This window comes from Heterocephalus glaber, unplaced genomic scaffold (assembly GCF_053883595.1).
Source record: "Heterocephalus glaber isolate CG9 unplaced genomic scaffold, H.glaber_assembly_v1.0 deba00001673, whole genome shotgun sequence".
NCBI classification, from domain to species: domain Eukaryota; kingdom Metazoa; phylum Chordata; class Mammalia; order Rodentia; family Bathyergidae; genus Heterocephalus; species Heterocephalus glaber.
In genome coordinates, this window is record NW_028258410.1 from 7,608,246 (window position 1) to 7,631,415 (window position 23,170).

Consider the following 23,170-nt stretch of genomic DNA (forward strand, 5'->3'; position numbering starts at 1 on the left):
GCCAGCCTGGGCTACATAGGGAAACCCTGTCTCAAAAAAACAAAAACACAACAACAACAACAACAACAAAGCCAAACCGTAAGGTACAATTTTTTCTAGTTTGTGTTTATCTTTTGGCTTTGTTTTTTTTTTTTTTGGTACGGGGGATCCTTGCGCTTGCACAGCAGGCGGCGAAACCACTGAGCTAAATCCCGGCCCTTGGCTTTGTTGATGATAAGGCTTAGTCCCTGTTTAAAGTTGTTTTATTTTTATCTAGTTCAGTTTATTGATGGGGCTAGTACATGCGTAATAACTCTGAGAAGGAAAAACATCCATGGTGCCTTCATGGCCTGTTTCAAACCACCGCCTGAGTGCCCAACCCCTCCACTGGACAGACACATTCTACCTTGGGCTCTTCTAGGACCCACATGGTAGCTGTGGTTTTTTCCTATTTAAATTTTTGACCCATCTGCTATTAATTTTGTTGTAAGATATTGGCAGGGAACTTCTCTGCTCCATCATTTCTGCTTGGGGCACCAACCAGTTGTTTGTTTTTTGGTACCGGAATTGAACTCCTGTGCTTGTGAGGCAGGTGTGGTGCCACTGGGCTAAATGCCTGGGCCAATTAACCAGTTGTTAGCAGAGTGCACGGAACAAGCCACCCTCCCCAGTGGACTGCAAGGCTGCCTCTGTCCCACACTGGACTCAGGCAGTTGGTTCCTGGGCTCTCCACTTGCCCCAGGACCCATTCATTCTATGTGTGCCCTCTCTTCACTTAGTGGCTTTACAGTGAGCGTTAGTATTTCACAAGATTAGCACCCTTTTACTCTTCTTCCTAATGGTTTTCCTATGGCATTAGCCATCTTTTCTGTTGCTGGAACGAAATATCTGACATATACAACTTACAAGAGGAAGGCTTTATTTTGCTCATGGTTTCAGAGAGTTCAGGCGCTGCTGGCTGGCTCGTGGCAGAAATGGCACGGGAAGGGTGTGGTGGAAAAAACCTGCTCACCTCATGGCAGCAAGCAGAGACAGAGAGGAAAATGTCTCATCCGATCAAGGTCGTGCCCCGACCCACTTCCTCCCACAAGGCTCAGCTCCCCAGCAGCCCACGCAGCTGACTCACCGGTGGACCGATCCATTGATAAGGTCTGCACCTTCATGAGTCCAGCTCCTCCACCGCCCCACCTCTGGAGAGGAGGTGTTGGGAGGGCATTTAGATGTAAACCCTAGCATCTGCCCATTCTTGCGTGTGTGATGCTTTTCCAAATGAACTTTACGCCAGCATGCCTACCCTGCCCCCACTCCTCTTGGGGCTTCATTAGAATTTCATTAGACTCATAGACAAATTTGGGAAGAACTGACATCTCTACTAGTGTTAAGTCTCCCTATCGGAGAGAACAGTATTCCATGCTGTTTTAAATGGCGTTCTGTTGTGTCTCTGGGGAATGTCCCAGCTTTCTTGCATGTTTCTTATAAGCTTGGCCCTATCTCTTGTTGCTGCTTCTATTCACAGAATCTCTCCCTCCTCCTCTTACCTAATGTGTGCATGTTCCGAAGCTCCCAGCCAGCTTCCTGACTTATGTGGGACACTTCCACTGTTGTTTGTTCCAGCAGGTGGCTGGCTTTGGTGACGGATGTTTGTCATTCTTTGAGGGACCATGATGGTACATTGGTTATGTATTGCTATGTAACAAATCACCCAAAAATTAGTGCTTAAAACAATGATGAAAATTCAGGATCTCACAGTTAACAGGGGCATAGGGGGCAGTTCTGCTTGGCCTCTCTCTCTTGAGGTTGGGATCAGGGTGTTGGCTGGGGGTTCAACTGGGGATGGGGGCTGGCAGAGCCTCAGTTCCTTCTGACAGGACCTCCCCATGGGGTGAGGGAAGTGACCCTCGAGTGTCCCCCCAGTGCTAATGGTCAAAGACAGCAAGGAGGAAACCAACTATCTCTCGCCATACCTGATCATTTCTTCACATGTCCCTTGGTTACAAGGGGGATCTTTTGCAGTGGGTGAGGCCAGGACCAGTGAGGCTGAGGTGTCCTGGGTCAGCCTGCTTTGGGATACTTTTCTGTCAGCTTAGCCTTTGGTGACCACCATGCCTGAGGCTAGTGGTGGCACTTCTCCAGAGAGGTCAGGAGGTCCGCCGGGCACCGGTCAAGTGAGATTGCAAAACACTTCCGGCTCTTCCTGGCCTTTGGGGTGGGGAAGTTTTCTCTTTCTCATTCTGCACTGGCACAGCCTGAATGTGTCTGTCATTTTAAGGGGTTGGATATAATTATTATCTGTCTAATATAATAACTGGGCTGGTGCCTTTTAGGAAAGGTCCCTCCCTGGCACAAGTTCCTGGCCCTTCACCTGCCTGTAGTCCCTGGATTTCATAGAATGCCATCTTCCCCTGCTAGAGCATGTTTGGCCCCAAATGGGCACGGCACTGTTGGCCATCAGTGCTGGGTCTCACCTTCTCCCCTGTGCCTGAAGCTACAGTGGTGGGGGCAGAGGGGAGCGTTGGCGTGTGAGGCTAGGAGTGAGGAAGTGCTGGTTCAAACCTGCGTTGGCTGACCCAGGGGAACTTGGGGTCTGCTAGCTGGCAGTTAGTCGGCAGGCTCTCTCTGGAAGGGAGCTGTCACTTGGGGGCGGGGCAGGGGGCGGGGCAGGGCAGTGAGGTAATTTCCGTGATCAGGCGTCAGAGGTTTGAGTTGCCCCAGGGGCAGAAACGAAAGTGATCTCTGCTCCGGCCATTGCCTGTGCGGCAGGCTGAGCCCCTGCGGCGGGAGGGCCTGGCAGGGCAGGGGAGGACAGCTGTGCCCTGCAGGTCTGGGGCTGGGGACCCACATGTGCCCATGCACAGCTGGCTGCTGAGTGCCCTGCAGGGACCCCCGGCATCCCTGTGGCCTCAGCCCCACAGCAGTGCAGCCCAAGCTCCTCTTGAAACTCCTGCTGGCTCCAGGGGCCTGGACTCTGAAGTTTCCACTTGGGGTGCAGGTGAGTTTCAGACTCTGGCTGCTCCTAGTCATTTCCTTTTAGAAGATCATCTCTGATCCCCCACAGTGTCCCTTGAAATTTCCCCTTAGATCTGACTTGCAGTGTTTTCAGAGGCTCTTCTCTCCCCCATTGGGCTGGAAATTAAACCCTGGGCCCTGGGTGTCCCCTCTCCTGCATATCTGCAGGAGCTCTCGTATCCACTGTCCCACCTGGGAAGGCCTGGGCAGTGATTTCCCCTCCCTGGGCCAAGGCCAGGTAGGACACAGTCATCCGGAAAGCCTCTGTCCTTACAAGAGCTGGGAGAACGGAGCCTGAGGGCCTTGGGTGCCCAGAGCTCCAGATCTCATTGGGCCCAGAGACACCGCCCAGGGGCCGCTTCTGTGGCCTCCAGGGCTCTCCTCTTCTCCAACCACAGCTGCCACTTCTGCTCCTCTGAGACAGGGTCTGGAGACCCGTAAGAAAGGAACGGCCTTGGTGGGTCCAGCTCAGAAGGCCTGACTCTTGACAGGTCAAGACTGCTGCCCAACATCCACTCCTTGGGCATTTGGGCAGAATTTCCCCTCTGCCTAGGAGAGGGCTGTGGGTGTCTAGCTCGACCTCTGCCCACCCTACATTTCCTGTTCCAGATGTTTCCCCAAGGCCTGTGGTCCCAGTGGACCAGCTGAGCCCAGGAGTCTTGGACGCCACACTGAAGAACCTGGCCAGTATCAGAAATGGCCTCCTCGGGGTGTGGCCCATCGTCCACCAGCCCCTTGGCCCCCAGGGAGCCTCTGGCCAGGCTCTGCGCCCAAGTGGATCTCTGTCTGGGCTGCTCCCGCTGTGCCCAGCGCCTCAATGACAGCACCTACGTCCTGTGCCAGGTGGAGCACAGCTGCTCCCACGAGGTCCTTCTGGCTCGCCTTAAGGGAGCTGCCAAGAAGAAGACCTGGCGCGAGGTGGGCCACCGGCCCTGCTTCCCGCGGCCTTGGCGGTACAGAGTGTGTCGCTACTATCGCCCGGGGCTGGGCTGCCAGCACCACAGGAACAGGTGCACCTTTGCCCGCAGCCCTGAGGAGGCGCTGGTCTGGACCTTCGAGCTGAAGCACAGCCTCTCCCGCCTGTGGCTGAAGGCTGCGGTGCAGGGCGATGGGGTCCAGGGCGGGCCGTGCAGGGCTGCTGACGCCATCCTGGCAGAGTTTGGTGGCCACTTCCAGCTGCTCTGTGCCCACTGCTTCAGGGCCCGGCCCCAGCATCTCTGCCCTGTGGACCCCCAGGGGCAGTGCCCCAAGCACAGAACCTGCCCTGCACTCCTGGTGCACGTCAGTACCAAGGGCCGTAAGCGCCAGTTCACCGAGGTGCGGCCCAAGCCCCAGAATGGCCAGCCGCTGCACTACTGCATGTTTGTGGAGCAGGGACAGCCGTGCCGCCACGGGGCAGCCCGCTGCCAGTTTGCACACAGTGCTGTAGAGATGGCCGTGTGGGAGGCCGAGCAGCTGGGTGGGCTTGAGCGGGAGGCCCTGCGCACATTCCCTGCCCTCGGCAGAGACAAGTGCATGGGCCCCCATGGCCAGTGCCCCAGGGGCAGCCAGCCCCCCGAGGTAGAGCTGTACTGCTACACCTGCCTGGTAACCTACCGCTCTCAAGAGGCCTTCGAGAACCACTGCGCCTCCCTGGAGCACTCGCAGATGGTGGCCTTCGACCAGGCTGTACCCTGGGAGCACCGCGTCCCCCCCATGGGGCTCTCCAAGTTTGAGCTCTGCGCAAGGTAAGTACAGTCAGGTGGGGCCTGGAGGCTGGGGCGAACCCCTCGCTGACCAGCACCAGGGCTCAGGGGGTTCACTGTTTCTGAGGCTTCCTTGCCACCTGCTGCATCTTCTGTGTGCCAGGCTGGCACCCCAGTGGCCTCTGACGACCCCCTGGGTGGGGAAGGTCCTTTGTTGGGTACGGTCTGTGCCAGGCCTGGTCCTGGGGACATAGGAGTGGACAGCAGATGGAGTCCATGCCCCCCAGCCTGGATACCATTCCCACTTCCCATGCAGGGAAAGACTGGGGCTGGGCTGAGGGGTCCTGGCCTTTGCTCCCACCCCGAGGCTGCACCCAAGTGGCCTGCTAACCTCCCCGCCCTCCAGGCCTGACCTCTGTGAGTATGGGGCCACCTGCACCAAGGCTCACTCAGAACAGGAGCTGCAGGAGTGGATCCGGCGGGCGCAGGCCACAGAGCTGCGGGAGCAGGCAGCCTGGCAGGACGGGCTGGTGTCATACCAGGCACGGCTGCTGGTGGAGTACCGGTGCAGCAGCAGTGAGGTCCCAGTGGTAAGCAGCAACCATGGCAGTGGGTGGGGAGGGCCCAGGGCACCTGCTGAAGGCCGCTTCTTTGTGCAGATGGCGGAGACCATCTGTGGCGTGTCTGTCACCTGCCGCCAGCCCCTAGTCCATCGGGCCCAGGAGAAGAAGACCCAGCACAGCTGGGTGTTCTCTGTCTACTCTGAGGTAGGGTTCACACAGCCCTGAGGTGTGGGGGACCAGCCCCAGTCCAGGTGGAGGGGCACCCACAGGAGCGGGAGCACAGTGGGGCAGGCATGGAGAGCCCCTGGTATGCAGCTGACCCGAGGCTCCCCCCTGAGTCTGTGTGACACAGGACGAGTCCGTGGCCTTTCTGCTTCAGTCTCCTCATCTGCAGACAGTGACTGTGTCAGCCCCAGCCAGTGGGGTTGCTCTGCAGAGTGAGCAAGTTCCTGTGAGGGTCTGGTGGCCTCAGAGCGGGTGAGGCTGGTGACCAAACAGCACGCAATGGCCCCAGGCCGTCCACCTCACCTGCTGACATCCACAGGGCTTCAGGCAGCTTCCCTGGCCCCACATTGCATAAGAGGAAACCAGGGTTCAGAGAGGCAAAACAACCCGTGGGTCCTCTACCCAAAAAGTGGCTCAAACCACCTCTCGGGAGGGTGGGAGGCCCCTGGTGTGGTGGTGCACACCCATTATCCCCGCACTTGGAAGGCCGAGGCAGGAGGCCGGCCTGAGCTACAGAGTGAGTTCAAGACCAGCCTGAACTACATGGAGAGAGCCTCTGTCTCAAAAACCTGGGGGAAAATGTAGGGCAGGCAGGGTCTGGGTACCACACTGATGGCTGAGAGGGTTTGGGGCCACCTCACGTCCAGTCTCCCTCCCCAGGACCCTCTGCTGCATGTGGCCTTGCTTAAGCAGGAGCCTGGAGCAGACTTCTTCCTGGTGGCACCCTGCCTCCCCAAGGGCCGGCTCTATGCAAGTGGGGAGCACTTTCGGGTGCCCAGCTCCCGAGCGGAGTTTCAGGTGGGAGTGCGGGTCCAGACTGCCTCCTTTGGCACCTTCGAGCAATGGGTGGTCTTTGACTTTGGCCGTCGGCCAGTGCTGCTTCGGAAGCTGTGGCTGCAGCTGGGCCAGGCTCTCTGCTCGGAGCTCACCAGGAGGCCAGCACCTGGCTGGCCTGAGGAGGTGGACCTGTGGCACACTGGCAACCGCCACATGGTGCCTTGTGTGGAGCGGACAGCCGAGCAGGCAGCCCTGATGACCAAGTACAAGGTGCCCAGCCTGGCCCTGAAGGTCGGTCACGGCAGCCTGGCCTCGGAACCCATCTCTCGAGCCAACTACCGGCAGAGCATGCACCACTTCCTCTATGAGGAGGAGGCTGCTCGGCGGCAGCTGGTGGCCAAGTGAGTTGGGCTGGAAGGTGGCAGGGATGGCTGGGGGTCCTCGGTCTGAGGCTCAGGCCCAGGGAGCTGATGAAGGTTCTCTGGCATACCAGGCTGACCCTGCGGGGCCGGGTGTCCCTGAAGACTTCACTGCAGACAGCGGCACTCGGCATGCTCTTTGCGCCCCCAGGAGCCCTCTATGCTGAGGTCCTGGTCCCTTCTTCTCTGACACCAGACACGGACCAGGGCTTCCTGCTGAGCCGGGAGGTCAGCACAGCCCTCGTGGCCCCTGTGCCTGCGCCTGACAGCACTGTGTTCGAGGTGCGACTTGAGAAGCGAGCCAGCTCGGAGCAGACATTGTGGCTGCTGCTGCCCACACACTGCTGTGTGGCCCTGGGGCTGCGGGCTGAGGGGAGCCCCATCTTGGAAGTGCAGTTCCAGATTGACCCGCTCAACTTCTGGTTCTGGCATCAGGCAGTAGATGCATTGCCTGAGGAGCACCTGGTGGTGCCCAACCTGCCCACCTGTGCCCTGCCCTGTCCTCGCCCGATCCCACCCTTGCTTCGTGGCAACCGCAAGCAGAAACTGGCTGTGGGGCTCATTGCAGGCAGCAGTGCCGGGAGCGCAAAGCCTGTGCCTCCATTGCTCATCTATGGCCCCTTTGGCACCGGCAAGACCTACACCCTGGCCATGGCCACCCTGGAGGTTGTTCAGCAGCCCCACACCAAGGTGCTCATCTGCACGCACACCAACAGGTGAGCCCGCAGCCCTGGCCCTGGCCTGCCGCCATGGCGCTGCTTCAGGGTTCCATCCCAACTGGGGCTTCTTCCAATGGCAGCTGCCCGGTGGCTCAGTTGTTTGGGTGAGGACTGAAGGGTCCCTCCCCAGAGGTTCTGGACCCCGGCGAGTTGGAGGTAGGGATGTGGCTTGGTCTACCCAGCATTTCTGGGCAATGCTCTTTGTTTTGTGTTTTCAGAGACTCAGGTTTCGCAACAGAGAAGTTCCTTGATGGCCAATATGGTTTTCTTAGTGCCCTAACATCAGATACGGTGTTCCTAATGACAAAGTTATGGTCCTGTGACTAGGATGTTAAATTAAATTGGTCACTAAATGAGGAATTGTATATAGTATGTATGTAACAATATTCAGAACAAGGAGATGAAAGAAAGGAAACTCCAACTTGATGGCTTTGGTTTTATTTACATAACTCTTACACGCAGCGCTGTAACGTACAACAACATAAAACTACAGTACTGCCCTGTACAGTACAATTAGCAAAAATGACGGTGCTGTACTGGAGAAGAAGCCACCACCAGGCTGCACTGCCGCTGGCACTCCTGGGTCCTGAGTCTGAATCCAAGTCTAAGTCTGAACAGTGGGTAAACAGGTGGGGCCTTAAGCGAGGAGCATTGTGGTGCACAGTGCAGAGCTCGGGTGGAAGGCAAGCCTGTCTGCAGTGTCTGGGAGCCAGCAGGGCAGGTGATGTCCTGCTGGGAAGGTGCCCACAGCCCTCCCTGGCCTCCTGACCCTTGGACTCTACTCCTAGAGTAGGGTGCCAACTTCGCTGCCCCCACTGACAGTGCTGGGAGCCACCTCAAGGTCAGCACTACCCTGGGCCGCCTGGGTCATGGCGACTCCTTCGCCTATGGCCACCCAGGCACTCCTGCTCCTGCTCAGTCCTCTTCACTGTCTCTGACCCTTCTGTGCCGTGTGTCTGGCCCCCCTGTGGACACGCACGCTCCTGGCAGCACCTGTCTGCACCTCCCTGACATCCTGGCCTGTCTGAGCACACAGCAGGCATTTCGACAGAGTGAGCAGCCCACTCGCCTCGTCCCTTCCACAGTGCCGCCGACATCTACATCAGGGAGTATTTCCATGGCCATGTTGCCAGGGGCCACGTTGAGGCAGCTCCTCTCCGGGTGATGTACACTGACAGGCCGCCAAACCAGACCGACCCAACCACACTGCAGTACTGCTGCCTGACAGAGGACGCCCGGGCCTTCCGCCTGCCCACGAAGGCAGAGCTGGCGGAGCACCGCGTGGTCGTCACCACTACCTCACAGGCCCGTGAGCTCCGCGTGCCTGCTGGCTTCTTCTCCCACATCCTCATCGACGAGGCCGCCCAGATGCTGGAGTGTGAGGCCCTCACTCCGCTGGCCTACGCCTCACCACGCACCCACGTGGTGCTGGCCGGGGACCACCTGCAGGTCACACCCAGGCTCTTCAGTGTGCCCAGGGCCAAGGCTGCTGGGCACACCCTGCTGTACCGCCTTTTCCTGCACTATCAGCAGGAGGCCCACGAGATCGCTCGGCAGAGCCGCATTATCTTTCATGAGAACTACCGCTCCACCACCGCCATCATTGGCTTCATCTCGCGCCACTTCTATGTGGCCAAGGGCAACCCCATCCAGGCCAGTGGCAAGGTCCCAGCCCACCCCCGACAGTACCCACTCATGTTCTGCCATGTGGCAGGCACCCCGGAGCAGGACATGTCCATGATGTCCTGGCTGAACCCGGCGGAGGTCACACAGGTGGTGGAGAAGGTGCAGGAGGTCTACAACACCTGGCCCCACTGCTGGGGGGTCCGGGAGCAGAGAAGCATCTGTGCCATTTCCCACGGTGCTCAGGTGAGCCTGGCCAACTGACCCCTCAGGCCGTTTCTCCAGCTGTGCGGGAAGCTTCTGCATGCACCTTCCCGGCTGAACCTCGAGACTGGAGCCAGGGCTGCAGACTGAGGGTGGCCAGGGCTCAGTGGGAGGCCCTCCTTCTGGGCATCAGACTCCTCATGCATGGGCCTGTGTCGTCTCCAGGTCAGCGCACTGAGGCAGGAGCTGAGGAGGAGGAACCTGGGAGAGGTGTCTGTGGGCAGCTTTGAGACCCTGCCAGGTGGGTGAGCAGCAGGGCCTGATCTGCCCCACCCTTCAGCCTTGCAGCAGCAGGGGCTGGGCTGGGGGCAGAAGCCTGCCCACTGGCAGCCTGGCAGCCTGACACTTGTCCCCCTGCAGGGCGGGAGTTCCGGGTGGTGGTGCTGAGCACTGTCCACAACTGCCACAGCCTGCTCAGCCGGGGGGCGCCCACCTTGGAGTTCTTCACCGATGCTCGTGTGCTGAACACAGTCATGACCCGTGCCCAGTCCCAGGTGGTGGCTGTAGGCGACGCCATGGCCCTCTGCTCCTTCGGGGCCTGCAGCAAGCTCTGGAAGAGCTTCATCCAAGAATGCACGGAGCACCGTAGCATCTTCCCGGAGGGGCTGTCGCTGGGGCAGATTGAGCAGGGTGTGGCCCAGAGGCAGCACTGGGCCCCTGTGGCCCTCAGAGCAGAGAGAACATGGGCATCAGTAGTGAGGGACACTGGCTGGACGGGGCAGCCAGGGGCCCTGGACAGGGCAGCCAGGGGCCCTGCCACAGAGCACACAGCTATAGCAAAGGTCCCACCAGGGCCTGTGACGATGAAGAGTGAGGCCACAGGGACAGGAGACACAGCTGTTGGGGATCCAGCATCAAGAGGACCAGCCACGACACAGATAAAGGCTGAATCAGGAGGGGACACAGCAAAGGGAGACCCGGCAGGAAGACCAGCCACCCTGGAGGGCAGAGGGTCTGAGGGCCCTGAGGACTCAGAGTCAGACTTCTGGGCCTCTGACTGTGAGCTCAACGCTGACGACACCATCCTGCAGGAGCTCCTGGATGAGACCCGGCAGGTGACGGTGACTGTTGGGGAGGACGGACTCCTGGACACCCTGGCCAGGCCTGCCTCCTCACGGCTGCCCTGGCAGTACAAAAACCTGCCCTTGGGCACACTGCGGAACCTCATGCGCTCAGAGCCTGGGCTCTATCGCCGCTGCACCTTCCTGAAAGAGACCTTCGAGCGGGCATCAGCCATCCCCCTGGATGAGGCGGTCTCCAGCCCCATCCAGGTCAGGGGTCGCCTGAACTGCGGGATGGCCTTCACGGGGGACAAGGTGCTGGTGCAGGTCCTGGGCCAGTCGGCTGGTGACGAGGCTGCCCCAGAGAGGCTACAGGGCCGCGTGGTGGGTGTGCTGAAGAGGAAGAAATGTGAGCTGGCATTTGTGTGCCGGATGGACAAATGGGATCCCCGAATCATGATCCCCATCAACAGCTCTGTGACCAAGATCTTCGTAGCTGATCTGAAGGACCCGCTTCGGGTTCCCATCCACCGCCTCCTTCAGGGCCGAGTGCAGTGTGTGGGACACAAGAGTCTCACTGCCGAGGGCAGGCACACACAGCTCTTCTGGGTCCGCATCATCCTGTGGCGGGAGCGTTTCTATTACCCCCTGGGCATCATCCTGGAGGTGCTTCCTGAGGCCACCAGCTGGGAACAGGGCCTCCACATCCTTGGCCTGGAGCACGGCTTGCAAACCTCCGTGCCGGACTCAGCCTCTGTCTCCAAGGCACTGCAGAAATACCGTGTGGATCTTGGCACAGCTGCTGGCCACAGAGAGGACTGCCGCAGCTTCCTGACATTCACTGTGGACCCACAGGGCGCTTGCAACCTGGACGATGCCCTCAGTGTCCGGGACCTGGGTCCCAGGTACGAGGTGGCTGTGCACATTGCTGACGTGGCCAGTGTTGTGCCCAGGGACGGGGTGCTGGACGTGGAGGCCCGCCGGCAGGGTGCTGTGTTCTATGCCCCCGACAGGGAGCCAGTGTCCATGCTGCCGGCCAGCCTGTGCCGAGATGTGCTCAGCCTCCTGCCGGGCAAGGACCGCCTCGCCATCTCCCTCTTCCTAACCCTGGACAAGGACAGCAGCCAGCTCAGGGGCCTGCGCTTTGCACCCTCAGTTGTCTGCTCTGACAGGCAGCTGTCCTACGAGGAGGCCGAGGTGCTGATCAGGGAGCACCAGGGTGCTGGCATGGAGCTGCCGGCGTGCCTGGACTCAGTGGAGGCCTGTGTGGTGGCTGCCTGCTACTTCTCCCGGGTGCTGCGCCGGCGTCGGCTGCAAGCTGCCTGCCACTATGAGGCCCCAGATGAGGAGAGCACCCTGGGCTTCCGTGCAGCCCACATCATGGTCCAAGAGTACATGATTCAGTTTAACAGCCTGGTGGCTGAATTCCTGGTGGGCAACAAGCACACACAGGCGGTCACGCCCCTGAGATGCCAGCCCACACCCCTGATGGCCCAGCTTCAAGCCGTGTGTGAGAAGCACAGAGAACTGGTGCCCCTGTCACTGCACCTCCGCCACCACTTGCAAGGCCATAGCAGCCCCAAAACACAGCTGCACCTCCTGTCTTCCCTCTGGAAGCAGGTCCAGCTTGCTGCCCACAGCCAGGATTATGGCCAGATGGTGGATCTCATTACCACTGACGACATGCACCCCTCCCTGGCTCCCGTGGGCCTGGACCTCCGCAAGGCCCTGGGCCGCTCTGGTTTTGGCCGCTCCAGCCAGGGTGGACAGCAGCTCATTGGCCACTACTCGTTGCAGGTGGGCTGCTACACATGGGCCACATCGCCCATCCGCAGATACCTCGATGTGGTGTTGCAGCGGCTGATCCTACTAGCTCTGGGCCGAGGGGGCTGCGTGTACTCCTCCAGAGACATCGATGGGCTCTGCCAAGACTTCGCCCGCCAGCATGCATCCGCCCAGAGCTACCAGCGACAGGCCTACAGCCTGCGCCTGGCCACTCAGCTCAAGGCTCAGCCTCGAGACAAGCTGGGCGTGGTAGTAGATGTGGAGCCAGGCACCCACTGCTTCAAGTTACTCTTCCCGGCCAACCGAGAGAGCCTGCCCGACCTGTGCCCTGTCCATTATCACTCCCTGCAGCTGGCTGAGCACCCCCACGACCTCAAGGACCGGCGGGGCCTACGCCTTGTGTGGCGGCGCCGCACCTACTCTGTGCAGGAGTCCAAGCTGCCCTCTCCACTGCCTGGCACCCTGTTTGACCCACACGTCTGGACCATCAACACAACCCTGTGGAAGCAGCTGCTGGTGCTGGTGGAGCAGGACCGCTGGCTGGAGGCAGCCACCCTCATCCAGGAGCAAAGAGGGAGGGAATGTCAAAAGCGGAAGGTGGTGCAGGTGAACCGGAGCCCCTGTGGCCACTTCCTGGAGGTGACCCGGGAGCTGGGCAGCGGCGACACTCTGCAGGTCCAGTTCAGTACCAGCATGCAGCGAGGCTTCCTGGTGCCTGCCCTGCAGCTGTGGACTGTGGCACCTGGCCTCAGTCTCTGCCTGGAGCATGCAGAGCATCCAGTCAGCTGCTTCTCAGGCCATGCACACCAAGCCCCACAGCACCAGTACTGTGACGAGGATCAGTACTCGCTCATATGGGGGCCGCTCTGTGCCCAGGAGTCGGTCACTGGTGCTGTTGCTGAGAACAATTCCATTGTGCTGCAGCACGTGTGCATTTCCTGGGATGCAGAGCGGACACAGCAGAGGCAGCTGCAGGGCACCTTCCACCTGGACCCTGCCTTCCTTCAGGAGAACTGCACTGATGTTGACTTCAGCTGCTGCTACCTCTGCATCCGGCTTGAGGGCCTCCCAGTGCCCCCAGCCAGCCCACCCCCTGGGCCCAGCAGCCTTGGCCCCTTCCTGAGCATCGATCCTGACACGTATGCCTGGGTGGCCCACGGGCTGACGGACAGCTGTGACCAGGAAGACCCGGCCGACCGGCAAGAGGCCCCCAGGAGGGTGCACTTCTTCATCCACCACATGGCCATGGAGAAAGTTCCGGAAAGTGCGCTGAGGCCCGGCACCCTATTCACGGTGGAGGTGTTGCTCAAGAAGCTTCCTGACCTGTGAGTGGCGCCACAGTCTGAGGCCAGGGAGAGGCCCAGATGGGTGGGTGGGTGCAGGCAGCCTTCCCCGAGACTTCCTGGTGACTTTCCAGTATCACCTGCAGCTGCAAGGAGCAAGCCGTGCGCAGGCTGAAGCAGGCATCTCCACTGGTCCTCAGCATTGCCCTTGGCCGACCCCTGCTGCAGCCTGACGGCCCCATTCACCAGCGGCCCTTCCACAGGGGTAGGTCCGCCCCAATCCCTCACTCCTCAGCCCTCCCTTCCCTGCCCTGCGTGGGTGCTCAGGGTGGGCTTCTCCATGCCTTCAGGGACTGCTGCCAGGCTCCTGAAGCAACAGGCCTACGACATCCCTGGGGGCTGCCCCAAGCTGAACGCCAGCCAGAACAGGGCCATCAGGCAGGCTCTGGAGAAGCCATTTACTGTCATTCAGGGCCCACCAGGTGGGGGCCCCCTAGGGGAGCAGGGGCGTCCCAGGGAAGGCACGGGTCATGGGGCCTGCAGAGCCTGGCTGTGCGCTGCTCACTCTGCTCTCCGGCCACAGGCACAGGGAAGACATTTGTGGGCCTCCACATCGTCTTCTGGTTCCACAAATCAAATCAGGAGCAAGTACCAAGGAGGAGAAGCTCTGACGGAGAGGAGCCACTGCAGGGCCCGTGCATCCTGTACTGTGGCCCCTCCAACAAGTCCGTGGATGTCCTGGCAGGTGTGCTGGGGCAGCTGGGGGCTTCGGGCCGCTGGGCGCTGGGGGACAGCTCCTCACGTCTCCCACTGCCCCAGGAATGCTCCTGGGCTGGCGGGCGGAGCTGAGGCCCTTGCGGGTGTACAGCGAGCAGTTCGAGGCCACTGAGTTTCCAGCACCGGCTGTGGGCAGCAGGGGGCTATACAACAAGGCTCCCCGGGAGGAGAGGCCGAGCCAGACCCTCAGGTGTGTCCCGCCTGTCTGCCTTTGTGCTCTGGGGGAGTCCAGACACCAGACAGGGCTCCCTGAGACTCTGCCTCCCACCCCAGGAGCATCTCCCTGCACCACCGTGTCCGGCGGGACCCCAACCCACATGCACCAAAGGTCAGGGAGTTTGACGCCCGGGTGAGCAGAGGGGAAGTCTTCTCCAAGGAGGACCTCATTTCGTAAGTGGCGGGGCTGGGAGGTGGACCTGCCTGCTGGCCGGCCGCGGGGTGACGGCAGTGTCCGGGCAGGTACAGGAGGGTCATGCGAGCGGCGCAGAAGTTCGAACTGGCCCGGCACTCTGTCATCCTGTGCACATGCTGCTGTGCGGCTTCACACTGCCTCCGAACCCTTAACGTCCGGCAGATCCTCATTGATGAGGCGGCCATGGCCACGGAGCCCGAGACCCTCATTCCTCTAGTGCACTTCTCGGAGGCCGAGAAGGTGAGGGGCCATTGGGGTTGCCAGTGGCCCAGGTGGGCATCACTAGGTGTGGCTGATCCTGGGTGCCCGGGTGTGCAGCAGTGAACACTGGGGAACCGAGAGGGTGGGGACCTGGGGAGCCCCTGGGTCAGGGATGTGGGGGCCACGCCTGCCTGTGCCTCCAGGTGGTCCTTCTTGGGGACCACAAGCAGCTGCGCCCTGTGGTCAAGAATGAGCAGCTGCAAAACCTGGGGATGGATAAGTCCCTCTTCGAGCGCTATCACAGGGATGCCTACATGCTGGACACCCAGTACCGGATGCACGAGGTCATCTGCGCCTTCCCCTCTGCGGAATTCTACGGTGGGAAGCTGAGGACCTGTCAGGGCCTGAGGCGGCCGCCCAGCATCCTGGGCCATGCGCACAAGGAGAGCTGCCCTGTCATCTTTGGCCATGTGCAGGGCCATGAACAGAGGCTGCTGGTGACCACAGAGGAAGGGAATGAGAATTCCAGGGCCAACCTGGAGGAGGTGGCAGAGGTGGTGAGTGTCAGAGGCCCTCCCCGGAAACTTGTGTGTCCGGGAAGGCTTCCTGGAGGAGGAACAGGAGTTGGGGCTGAGGGAACAAGTAAAGCTCCTGTGTCCGGTCCAGCTCCACCTGCCCCTTCATTCCCTCAGATCCGCATCACCAAGCAACTGACACTGGACCGGACAGTGGAGCCCAAAGACATTGCCATCCTCACCCCCTATAATGCACAGGCTGCGGCCATCAACAAGGGCCTCATGCGGGAGGGTGTCACCGGAGTGACCGTGTCCTCCATCACCAAGAGCCAGGGTGAGGTGGCTTTGAGGGAGGCTGCAGATGGGGGCTGTGACAGGCGCGAGGAGCAATGTCAAACCCATCCCTGCCCCCAGGAAGCGAGTGGCGCTATGTGCTGGTGAGCACTGTCCGCACGTGCCCCCGGAGCGATGTGGACTGCCGGCCAACGAAGGGCTGGCTCAGGAAGTTCCTGGGCTTTGTTGTGGACCCCAACCAAGTGAACGTGGCCATCACCCGGGCCCAGGAGGGGCTCTGCCTGATTGGTGAGGGCTCGGGGCCGGGTGGACTGGGGAAGGTGACTCCCAGGAGGCAAGGGCGGGCCTGTGAGCTGCCCCACTCTCCCCAGGAGACCACATCCTGCTGAGCTGCTGCCCCCTGTGGCGCCGCCTGCTGGATTTCTGCAGAGCCCAGCAAAGCTTCGTGCCTGCCAGCAAGGTGCGGGTCCGGAGGAGGCCAGCTGTGTCACTGTGAAGGTCCCCACCGCCCAGCTCTGCAGCGCCAGGGGTGTGGGCCTGTGGCAGCAGCAGACAGGACAACGGGAAGCAAGCCCTGTGTGATCTTCCTGTTTGTGCCTGAACTTGGGAGGAGGGAGAAAGGGGCCGGGCCTGTTTACTCTCTGCTTTGCTGATTTTCCCAGGACAGCCCCCAAAACCTGGACTTCAGGCAGATCCTTTCTCTGCCCTCACTGCCTTGTCCTTCAGAGGCTGCCAGGCCAGGGAGGGCAGAGCTGAGCCAGATGCCTGCCCCAGTCTGGCCCAGCCTCCTCCTGGGAGGTGAAGAGCTGTCAGTCCACTTGCATGCCGGGCGTGAGGTGCCCCAGCCCCACCAGGCTGTGTGCCTGCCCCGAGCTATGTGTGCCTTCCACCCAGGGTCCTTGGACCAACACAGTCACTGACCACCATGGGGACAAAGGACAGGCAGAAATGGGCCCTTAGCTGCTGCTCCTTATAAACATGATTAGTGTTTTCTTTGGAGATAGTCAGGGACTTAAAAGCAGTTGTCATCTACTAGCATGGGTCCTGGCTTTAGTGATAATGGACATGAAAACTAAAGCAGAAATTGTAGGAAAGGCTATAATTAAGAGAAAATAAGGAGGAGTGCAGTTCTGATAAAGATCAAGCCAATGCCTTAGAAAGCAAAGAGCAAGTAGGGAAAGGACCCCAGCTCCAGGCTGAGGGTCTCAGACTGGCCACTCCAGCCAGCTCTGCAGCACTCACTGGGCTGGGTTGGGGTCCAGGAGGTCACTCTCAACTCTGGTGTCTGGCTCTGGAGGAATCCTCCTGGCTTGAGGGACTTGAGGGCTGATTACATCCCCAGGAAATGATTATCTCTGTGGTGGTTTTGGTCATTTGAGGCTCTGTTCTTCCTGGTACCAAGGTCACCTTGTTCAAGATGACGGCTGGAGATTGTAGTCATCGCTCCAAGGGGAAAGGGTCTGGAACTGGATAGGATACAGGCTGGTAACTGGATGTCCTTCTGGATCTTGAAAATTACTTTAGTTACTTGGTGCCCTTCCTTGGAGGGGACTAAGATAGGCTAGGCAAATTTAAGGCTAATCAACTTTGTCAACTTAAAAAAAAAATGGTTGCTGGTTGCGGTGGTGCTGTAATCCCAGCACTTGGGAGGCTGAGGAAGGAGGGTTGCCATGAGTTCGAAGACAGCCTGGACTCCATAGTGAGTTCACCGCCAGCCTGAACTGCATACAGAGACCTTGTCTTCAAACAAACAAACAAAAAAAGGTTAACATACCTGTAGCCAATCTTTTTTTTTTTTTTAGTACCAGGGATCGAACTTGGGTCCTTGCGCTTGCGCAGCAGGCGGCAAAACCACTGAGCTAAATCCCTGGCCCTATAGCCAATCTTTTAAAGTAAAGAACACAAAATGAGGGTCTGGGATTTAGCTCAGTGGGACCATGCCTACCTTGAAAGTGCAAGGTCCTGAGTTTGATCCTTGGTACCAAAAAAAAAAAAAAAAGAACACAAAATGAAAGTCAAGCTTTATTCTACTTTAGTTAACCTACTGGGCTTTGTAGGTTCAAGAGAAGAGTCATGGTTTTTAGCAAAAAACTCATTTACATCCCTGACTATCTCAGAAGAAAACACAAATCATGCTTCTGATGAGTAGCCAGGTAAGGGCCCAGAAGTTAGTCCTTTGTCCCTACAGTGGCCTCTGACTATGTCTTGGTGACTACAGATGCCCAAGAGATAGCTAAAAGCAGAGACCACTTGATCTTCATTTCATAGAACTCTGGGTCAAGCCCCATCTCAGCTCAGCATGCAGGCAACTTAGAGAATGTCTGCCTCAAACTTGGCAAAACCAGCTCAAGTTTACATAAGCCATCTTCCCCCTTCAACACCGAGGATCCCAGGATAAGAGGTTTACAGGAATGGTCAGCTACACCCAGAGGTTGCCACTGCACTAAACCTGTGATGACCTTGGATTCCAGCAAAGCCTCAAAAGACTAAGGCTGCCCCAAGCAGAAACTGCGATCTTGTGGAAACTGAACTGGCCCCCCAGCAGAAAGGACTGCTCTCAGAGCCATCTTGCAAAAGCAGAGCTGAGGTGATCATCAGCCAGACTCAGCTCTCCAGCAAGTCTTCAAAGCCTGGCCGCATTATTTTGTGAAGGGGCCAGTCTGTGTGCCCTTCCAGGCATTCAAGCTGGAGTCCTTTTTCTGTTTCCACTTACTTTCCAACTCTGCCCAGCACATCGGCCGGTGCCTTATGCTGATGAGAGCTGTCCACACTACAAGGTGTGGGCCTCGCTGTGGGCTCCGCAGAGCACTCTGGGAGGCTTCCTATCCAAAGCAAATGTTCTTTACAAATCAAGTTTCTACATTCCAGTTTTTGTATCTTTTCACAAACTCTGTGTCATGATTGAATATTAATTTTATTACAAAGATCCATCGGAAGCTCTTCTTACTTCTGGGTCTTGAGGTCTGGCTGGGGCAAAGGGCCAGGCTCCATTCTTCTTGGGAGGGCCCTAGAGGCCATCGAGGGCTCGAAGAGGACACAATTCTGGGCCTGGGGCCTGAGCAGAGGGTGACGGCACCATCTGTGGCTGAGGGCACAGGAAGCTGGGTGGGTTGGGCGTGCCAAGGACAGGCCACAGCCGAGAGCCATGGTCAGGGCTGGGGGTACAGCCCGTGTGCTCAGTCCCCAGGCTATGCTGACCCCAAAGCAGCTTGTGGGGTGAAGGTGACTCTTGGAAGGTCTGAAATTGCTCCCTTGGGTGCCACAGCCCCCCTCCATGGTGACTTGGGACTCAGGATCTTTCAGCATTCAGCTTGTTTGCAGCCAGGTCTTCCCAGCACTAGCTGCACCCAGGAAAAGCACAGCAGGCCCCTGTCTTCTTGTGCCAGCCAGGGGTGGATTGGGTGGGTGGGAGGTCACAGAGAGACACTGGAGGGAAAGGAGGTTTCCCAGGGCCCACGTGCTGCCAGAGGGAAGGACAGCAGGAGTAGCTCCTCCGAGGTCGTTTCTGGGATGGTCATAAAAGTGAGTAGAGTTTTGGGGTATCTCCTGAGGTGAGTGGGCGTCCTTAGGCAAGCGCAGTGGGACTTCACAAGCCAGGAGCCAGGGAGGGCTTCCTAGAGGAAGGGGCCTTGAAACTGCAAAGGTATGTGTGGTGGGGGCAGGGACTGACAGGGGCCAGGCAATGAGGGTCGTGCGAAGAGCAAAGGCCTGGCTCCCAAGGGGCCAAGGGTGTGAAGGGCAGTGCAGGGTGAGCCTTTGCCCTAGCACCAACTGCCTCACCCAGGGGTGGCTCCATGCATGCCTACCTCTGTGCTGCTGTCTTCCTGTGCTCTGCCAGTGGACGCTCAAGGCCAGGAAGGGGTGAGGGACAGGAAGTGCCGAGACCTGGTAGCTGCCAGGTCGGTGTGCCAGGGCCTGGGACCCATCTGCACATCCCTTGGCCTCCAGCCCTGGCGAGGCCTCCCCTCTTCCAGTCCCACCCCTCCCTTGACTCAGGTCATTTCCAAGGAGCACGCCCATCTGCCCTGAGCCCTGGGATGGCCCTGACCAGTGGGGGACCCAGGCAGGAGCCCCTGAGTGTGACAGCCCGGGACAGCTCACAGGAACTGTGCAGAGGTCAGGAAAGGGAGCCCCACTCGCTCAAGCTCAGCCTGGCACAGTGCACCCCACATAGCTGGGGGAAGGTGGGCGATGGGACCCTTCTGACACAGCCAAGACCCCCACTCCCCCGCCCTCTGCAAGGCTCCTGCCCCTCCTGGAACTGATGACCTCAGGGGCCTGGTGTTCGTGACCAGTATGTGAACGGTGGGCAGAGGGGCTGGGCTCCGTCTGTCTGCCAGTTCCCTGGGCTCACCCCGGGTACATGGTGCTGGCCTTTTGGACCAGGACATGCATCTCCTGCAGCAACTGGGATAGATATGTCTGCTGGCTACGCCAGGGTTGAGAGACCAGGCTGGGGAACCCAGGCACAGCAAGGGCTCTGGCCAGCTGGGTGGGGCTGGATCAGCAGCAGCTGTCGAGGAGGGGCTCTGGCGGTCAAGTGACCACCCCGCAGTAGCTACCACACTAGCTGGTGTCTGGGGAGACTCTGGGCAGGCTCCCTTGCCCGAACCCAAACCCACTCAGGATGGGGGTGCCCATGAGCTTCAGCTCCTGTGGGATAAGGACTTTGGTTTTGAAAGTCAAATGTCCTCTTTGCCTCAGGCAACCTGACCCCAAGGAAGCCGGAACACCAGCATCAGGGCTGTGACTTCTCCCAGTGGTGTCCAGACAGGACCCCAAGTGTCATCCCCCTCAGTGAGCCCCAGCCGAGGAGACAAGAAAGTGGAGGCTGATTGCCAAGATAGGGGTTGGGGGTACTAGGGCGGAGGTGGCTGAGCCCCTTGCAGTAGCTCCCATCATGGAGGTGGCAGCCAGTGTCAGGGGGTCGTGCTTCTTGCTCCAGGGGCCAGCTGTCCTGAAAGGTCCAGCCTCGGGGTTCCCCTGGAAATGACTGTAGAGCTGAGGGGGTCCTGGGGCTATGGGGTGCTGGGCCATCAAGAAAACACTCACACGCCTGCTGCTGCCTTAAACCCTAAGCAGGTTTGTTTAATTCTGTGTAGGTATACTCCTCTTTATTAGTGGATAAATATTAGAAAATCATCTCTCAGAAGGTGCAGTCAAAGGCAGGCTGGGTTTTCCCAGCCGGGTGGGGGTGAGCCCCTCAGGGGGCCCCGGAGTGGTCTGCAGAGTAAGGCTGTCCTGCCAGGGCTCATACACCAGTGTGTAGCTCTCTGCCCTCTTGACAGTGAACTTGTAGGTGCGATTGGGCAGCAGGTTGTGGACTTCAAAGGTGCAGGCTGCCACGGAGATGACCCCACACTGCATGCATTCCTGCTGCGTTCGTGGCTCCAGCAGCTTGAAGCGCAGCTCAAACTGCTCCAGTGCTGCCTGCTGGACGGTGGCAAACCAGCGCAGGCTGACCCAGTCCCAGTGGGCCACTGACTCCTTCCGGTTAAACATGACCGGCATCTTGGTGCTCAGCATGAGCCGGATGTGTGGGATCTTGGTGGCTCCGATGTCAGACACCAGGTGGTGCTTGATATGCAGGCGGCTTGGTACCATCATGGCCAGGAAGTTGTCCATGACAGCGGACAAGTATGCTAGACGCTGTTCCACAAGTCCCCAGCCAGCCAGGAAAGGCCGCAGGTCTGGCGACTCAAGCAGGGAGTCCAGCTCCAGGCGGCCCTGGTCCAGCTGCTCCAGCAGGTCCCCAAGCAGCAGAAGCTGGATCTTTGTCTGTGCCGTGCCCACCTTCTTCATGCGCTGGAACCTGCAGGGGTCAATGAGCTGATACATAGTGCTGGGCAGCACCGGTGAGTTCTGGTTGCCCAGGGCCAGATGCTTGGGGAAGATCTCGATGTGGTAGGAGCACTTCCTGAGCAGCTGGATGCGGGCATGGTGGCACTTGAGCAGGTAGGGGCTCAGGTCCGAGGTCAGGAACTCCCGCAGGGTGTTGCGGCGCTCTGTGTAGGTCCTCCAGGCCTCCGGTTCCAGCAGCTGCTGATCCTCCACCTCCTCCGCGTGCAGAAAGCACTGTGAACTGTCCAGCTTCATCTTGTCCAGGCCCAGGCCTGCTACCTGGAAGGTCACTGGGAGCAGGCAGGGAGGGCTGTGCATGAGCTGCAATAGTCAGGCTGGCCTCTGCTGCCCACCCGGGCCCTCTGCCCTCCCCTGGGGCACTCGAGAGGAGGCTGGGGCAGGACAGGCAGAGGGCTGTGTAGCTGGACAAAAGTGGATGCTGGGGTCAGAAAACCTCTTCTGAGGGGCCAGTGTCCTTTGCAGTGATGAGACAGGGCAGGGCTAAGAGTGGGCTCTGGGGCAGAATAGTCTGGACAGAAACCCAGCCGCAGGCCAGCTGTGTGCTGGCGTGAGCCTCGCTTCCTCCTCTGACATGGGTGGAGCCCTTACTGCTATGGAGAGGACTCAGGGTAATCCTGAGAGGCTTGGCACACCCCCCTCACCCACCAGTTCCCCCTGGACCCCTCTGCATCCACGATGTTGCAGAGCAGAGGGATGGGGGTAGCTGAAGGCAGGGCCTGAGGAATCACCGTCATCCTAGCTCCTAGTGCTGAGCCCTCACGGCCCATGCTGGGCTTTGCATGCCCGTAAAGACTCACTGACTCCACAGGAAAGGGGCAGAGCCCACCCTGTCTCACAGATGGGGAGTTGAGGCTAAAAGCTCAGAGCTTGCCCTCCTTGGGTGCTTGGTAGGCAAACACTCCCACTGAGCTACACCTCCAGCCCTTTTTACTTTTTCATTTTGAGGCAGGATCTTGCTAAGTTTCGGGGACTGGCTTCAAACTTGTGATCTCCTGCCTCAGTCTCCTGAATAGCTGGGATTACAGGTATGTGCACTGCCCCCAGACAAGGCATCTCTATGTCGCTCGGGCTGGCCTCCAACTCCTGGGCTCAGAAGATCCTCCTGCCTCAGCTTCCCCAGTCGCTGGGACCACGGTGCACCCCGCTGTTCGGGCTGGTTCCGAGGCTTGAGCCCAGGACCCCAGGGTCCACAGTTCACCCTTGTCCCCGGACCCAGGTGTCCGGCTCTTTGTCAGTGGAGGAGCTGATGCACCGGCTGCAAGGCTGGCCACACTCGCTTCACCTCTGACCCCCAGCACGCTCCCCCCAGACTCCCTAGTCCCAGCCGATCCCCACCCCTCGCTTCCGTGCCTAGTCCTGAACCCCTCGACCTACCCCTCGTCCGCCTGAGCACCCACCCTTCTCTCCGAGTCAGGCCCCCTACCCGGCCTGGGCCAGGCCTCTAGGCGCGCGGAGACCTGTGGCAAACTGTCCAGGGCCTTCCGCTCCGGCCCCGCGCAGCCAGCCCCGGGTTGCCATGGAGACCGGAAGCCATTGTGACGCCCTATCCGGCCAGCCCGGGTGAGGGACTGGAGGGAAACAAGTTGTCCACCACACCGCAGGGCGAGCCGCAGCCGGGCGGGTCGTGGGTTGTGGGGGTGAAGCTCCCTCAGAAGAGGCCTGGTCTCCGCCCCCCAGGGCACCACGTTGGCCTGGGCCCCTATACTTGGGGGTCTCTGAGTGCGGGAAGGGCCGTCCAGCTGGCGCCTGAACGCCATCCCGGCATCTCGGGGAGAGGAGA

At 59.5% G+C, this 23,170-nt stretch overlaps 2 protein-coding genes across 6 annotated transcripts; one reads left to right on the plus strand and one right to left on the minus strand.

The window, feature by feature from the left end:
• The first annotated feature begins 2,669 nt into the window (after positions 1–2,669).
• Positions 2,670–18,456, plus strand: Helz2 (helicase with zinc finger 2). Of its 4 annotated transcripts, none has more exons than XM_004841081.3 (19): positions 2,670–2,968; positions 3,595–4,712; positions 5,077–5,260; positions 5,330–5,437; positions 6,119–6,636; positions 6,729–7,370; positions 8,459–9,242; positions 9,426–9,501; positions 9,621–13,371; positions 13,476–13,594; positions 13,680–13,811; positions 13,913–14,074; positions 14,149–14,296; positions 14,380–14,496; positions 14,566–14,758; positions 14,923–15,276; positions 15,412–15,568; positions 15,649–15,816; positions 15,900–18,456. In XM_004841081.3, the coding sequence occupies exons 2-19, from the start codon at positions 3,682–3,684 to the stop codon at positions 16,022–16,024; spliced, it is 8,769 nt and encodes a 2,922-aa protein (XP_004841138.1). In that variant the 5' UTR covers positions 2,670–2,968; positions 3,595–3,681; the 3' UTR covers positions 16,025–18,456. The 4 variants fall into 4 exon arrangements, with proteins under 4 accessions (XP_004841138.1, XP_021110909.1, XP_012926273.1 ...); XM_021255250.2 differs by having other exon boundaries at positions 15,903–18,456; XM_013070819.3 differs by having other exon boundaries at positions 14,572–14,758.
• Positions 18,457–20,591: 2,135 nt separating this feature from the next.
• On the minus strand, positions 20,592–22,899 carry Fndc11 (fibronectin type III domain containing 11). 2 transcript variants are annotated; one of them, XM_087197646.1, is made up of 2 exons: positions 22,788–22,899; positions 20,592–21,659 (listed from the first exon to the last, which is right to left on the minus strand). In XM_087197646.1, the coding sequence occupies exon 2, from the start codon at positions 21,622–21,624 to the stop codon at positions 20,668–20,670; it is 957 nt and encodes a 318-aa protein (XP_087053772.1). In that variant the 5' UTR covers positions 21,625–21,659; positions 22,788–22,899; the 3' UTR covers positions 20,592–20,667. The 2 variants fall into 2 exon arrangements, with proteins under 2 accessions (XP_087053772.1, XP_021110541.2); XM_021254882.2 differs by having other exon boundaries at positions 22,765–22,891.
• Positions 22,900–23,170: the final 271 nt, after the last annotated feature.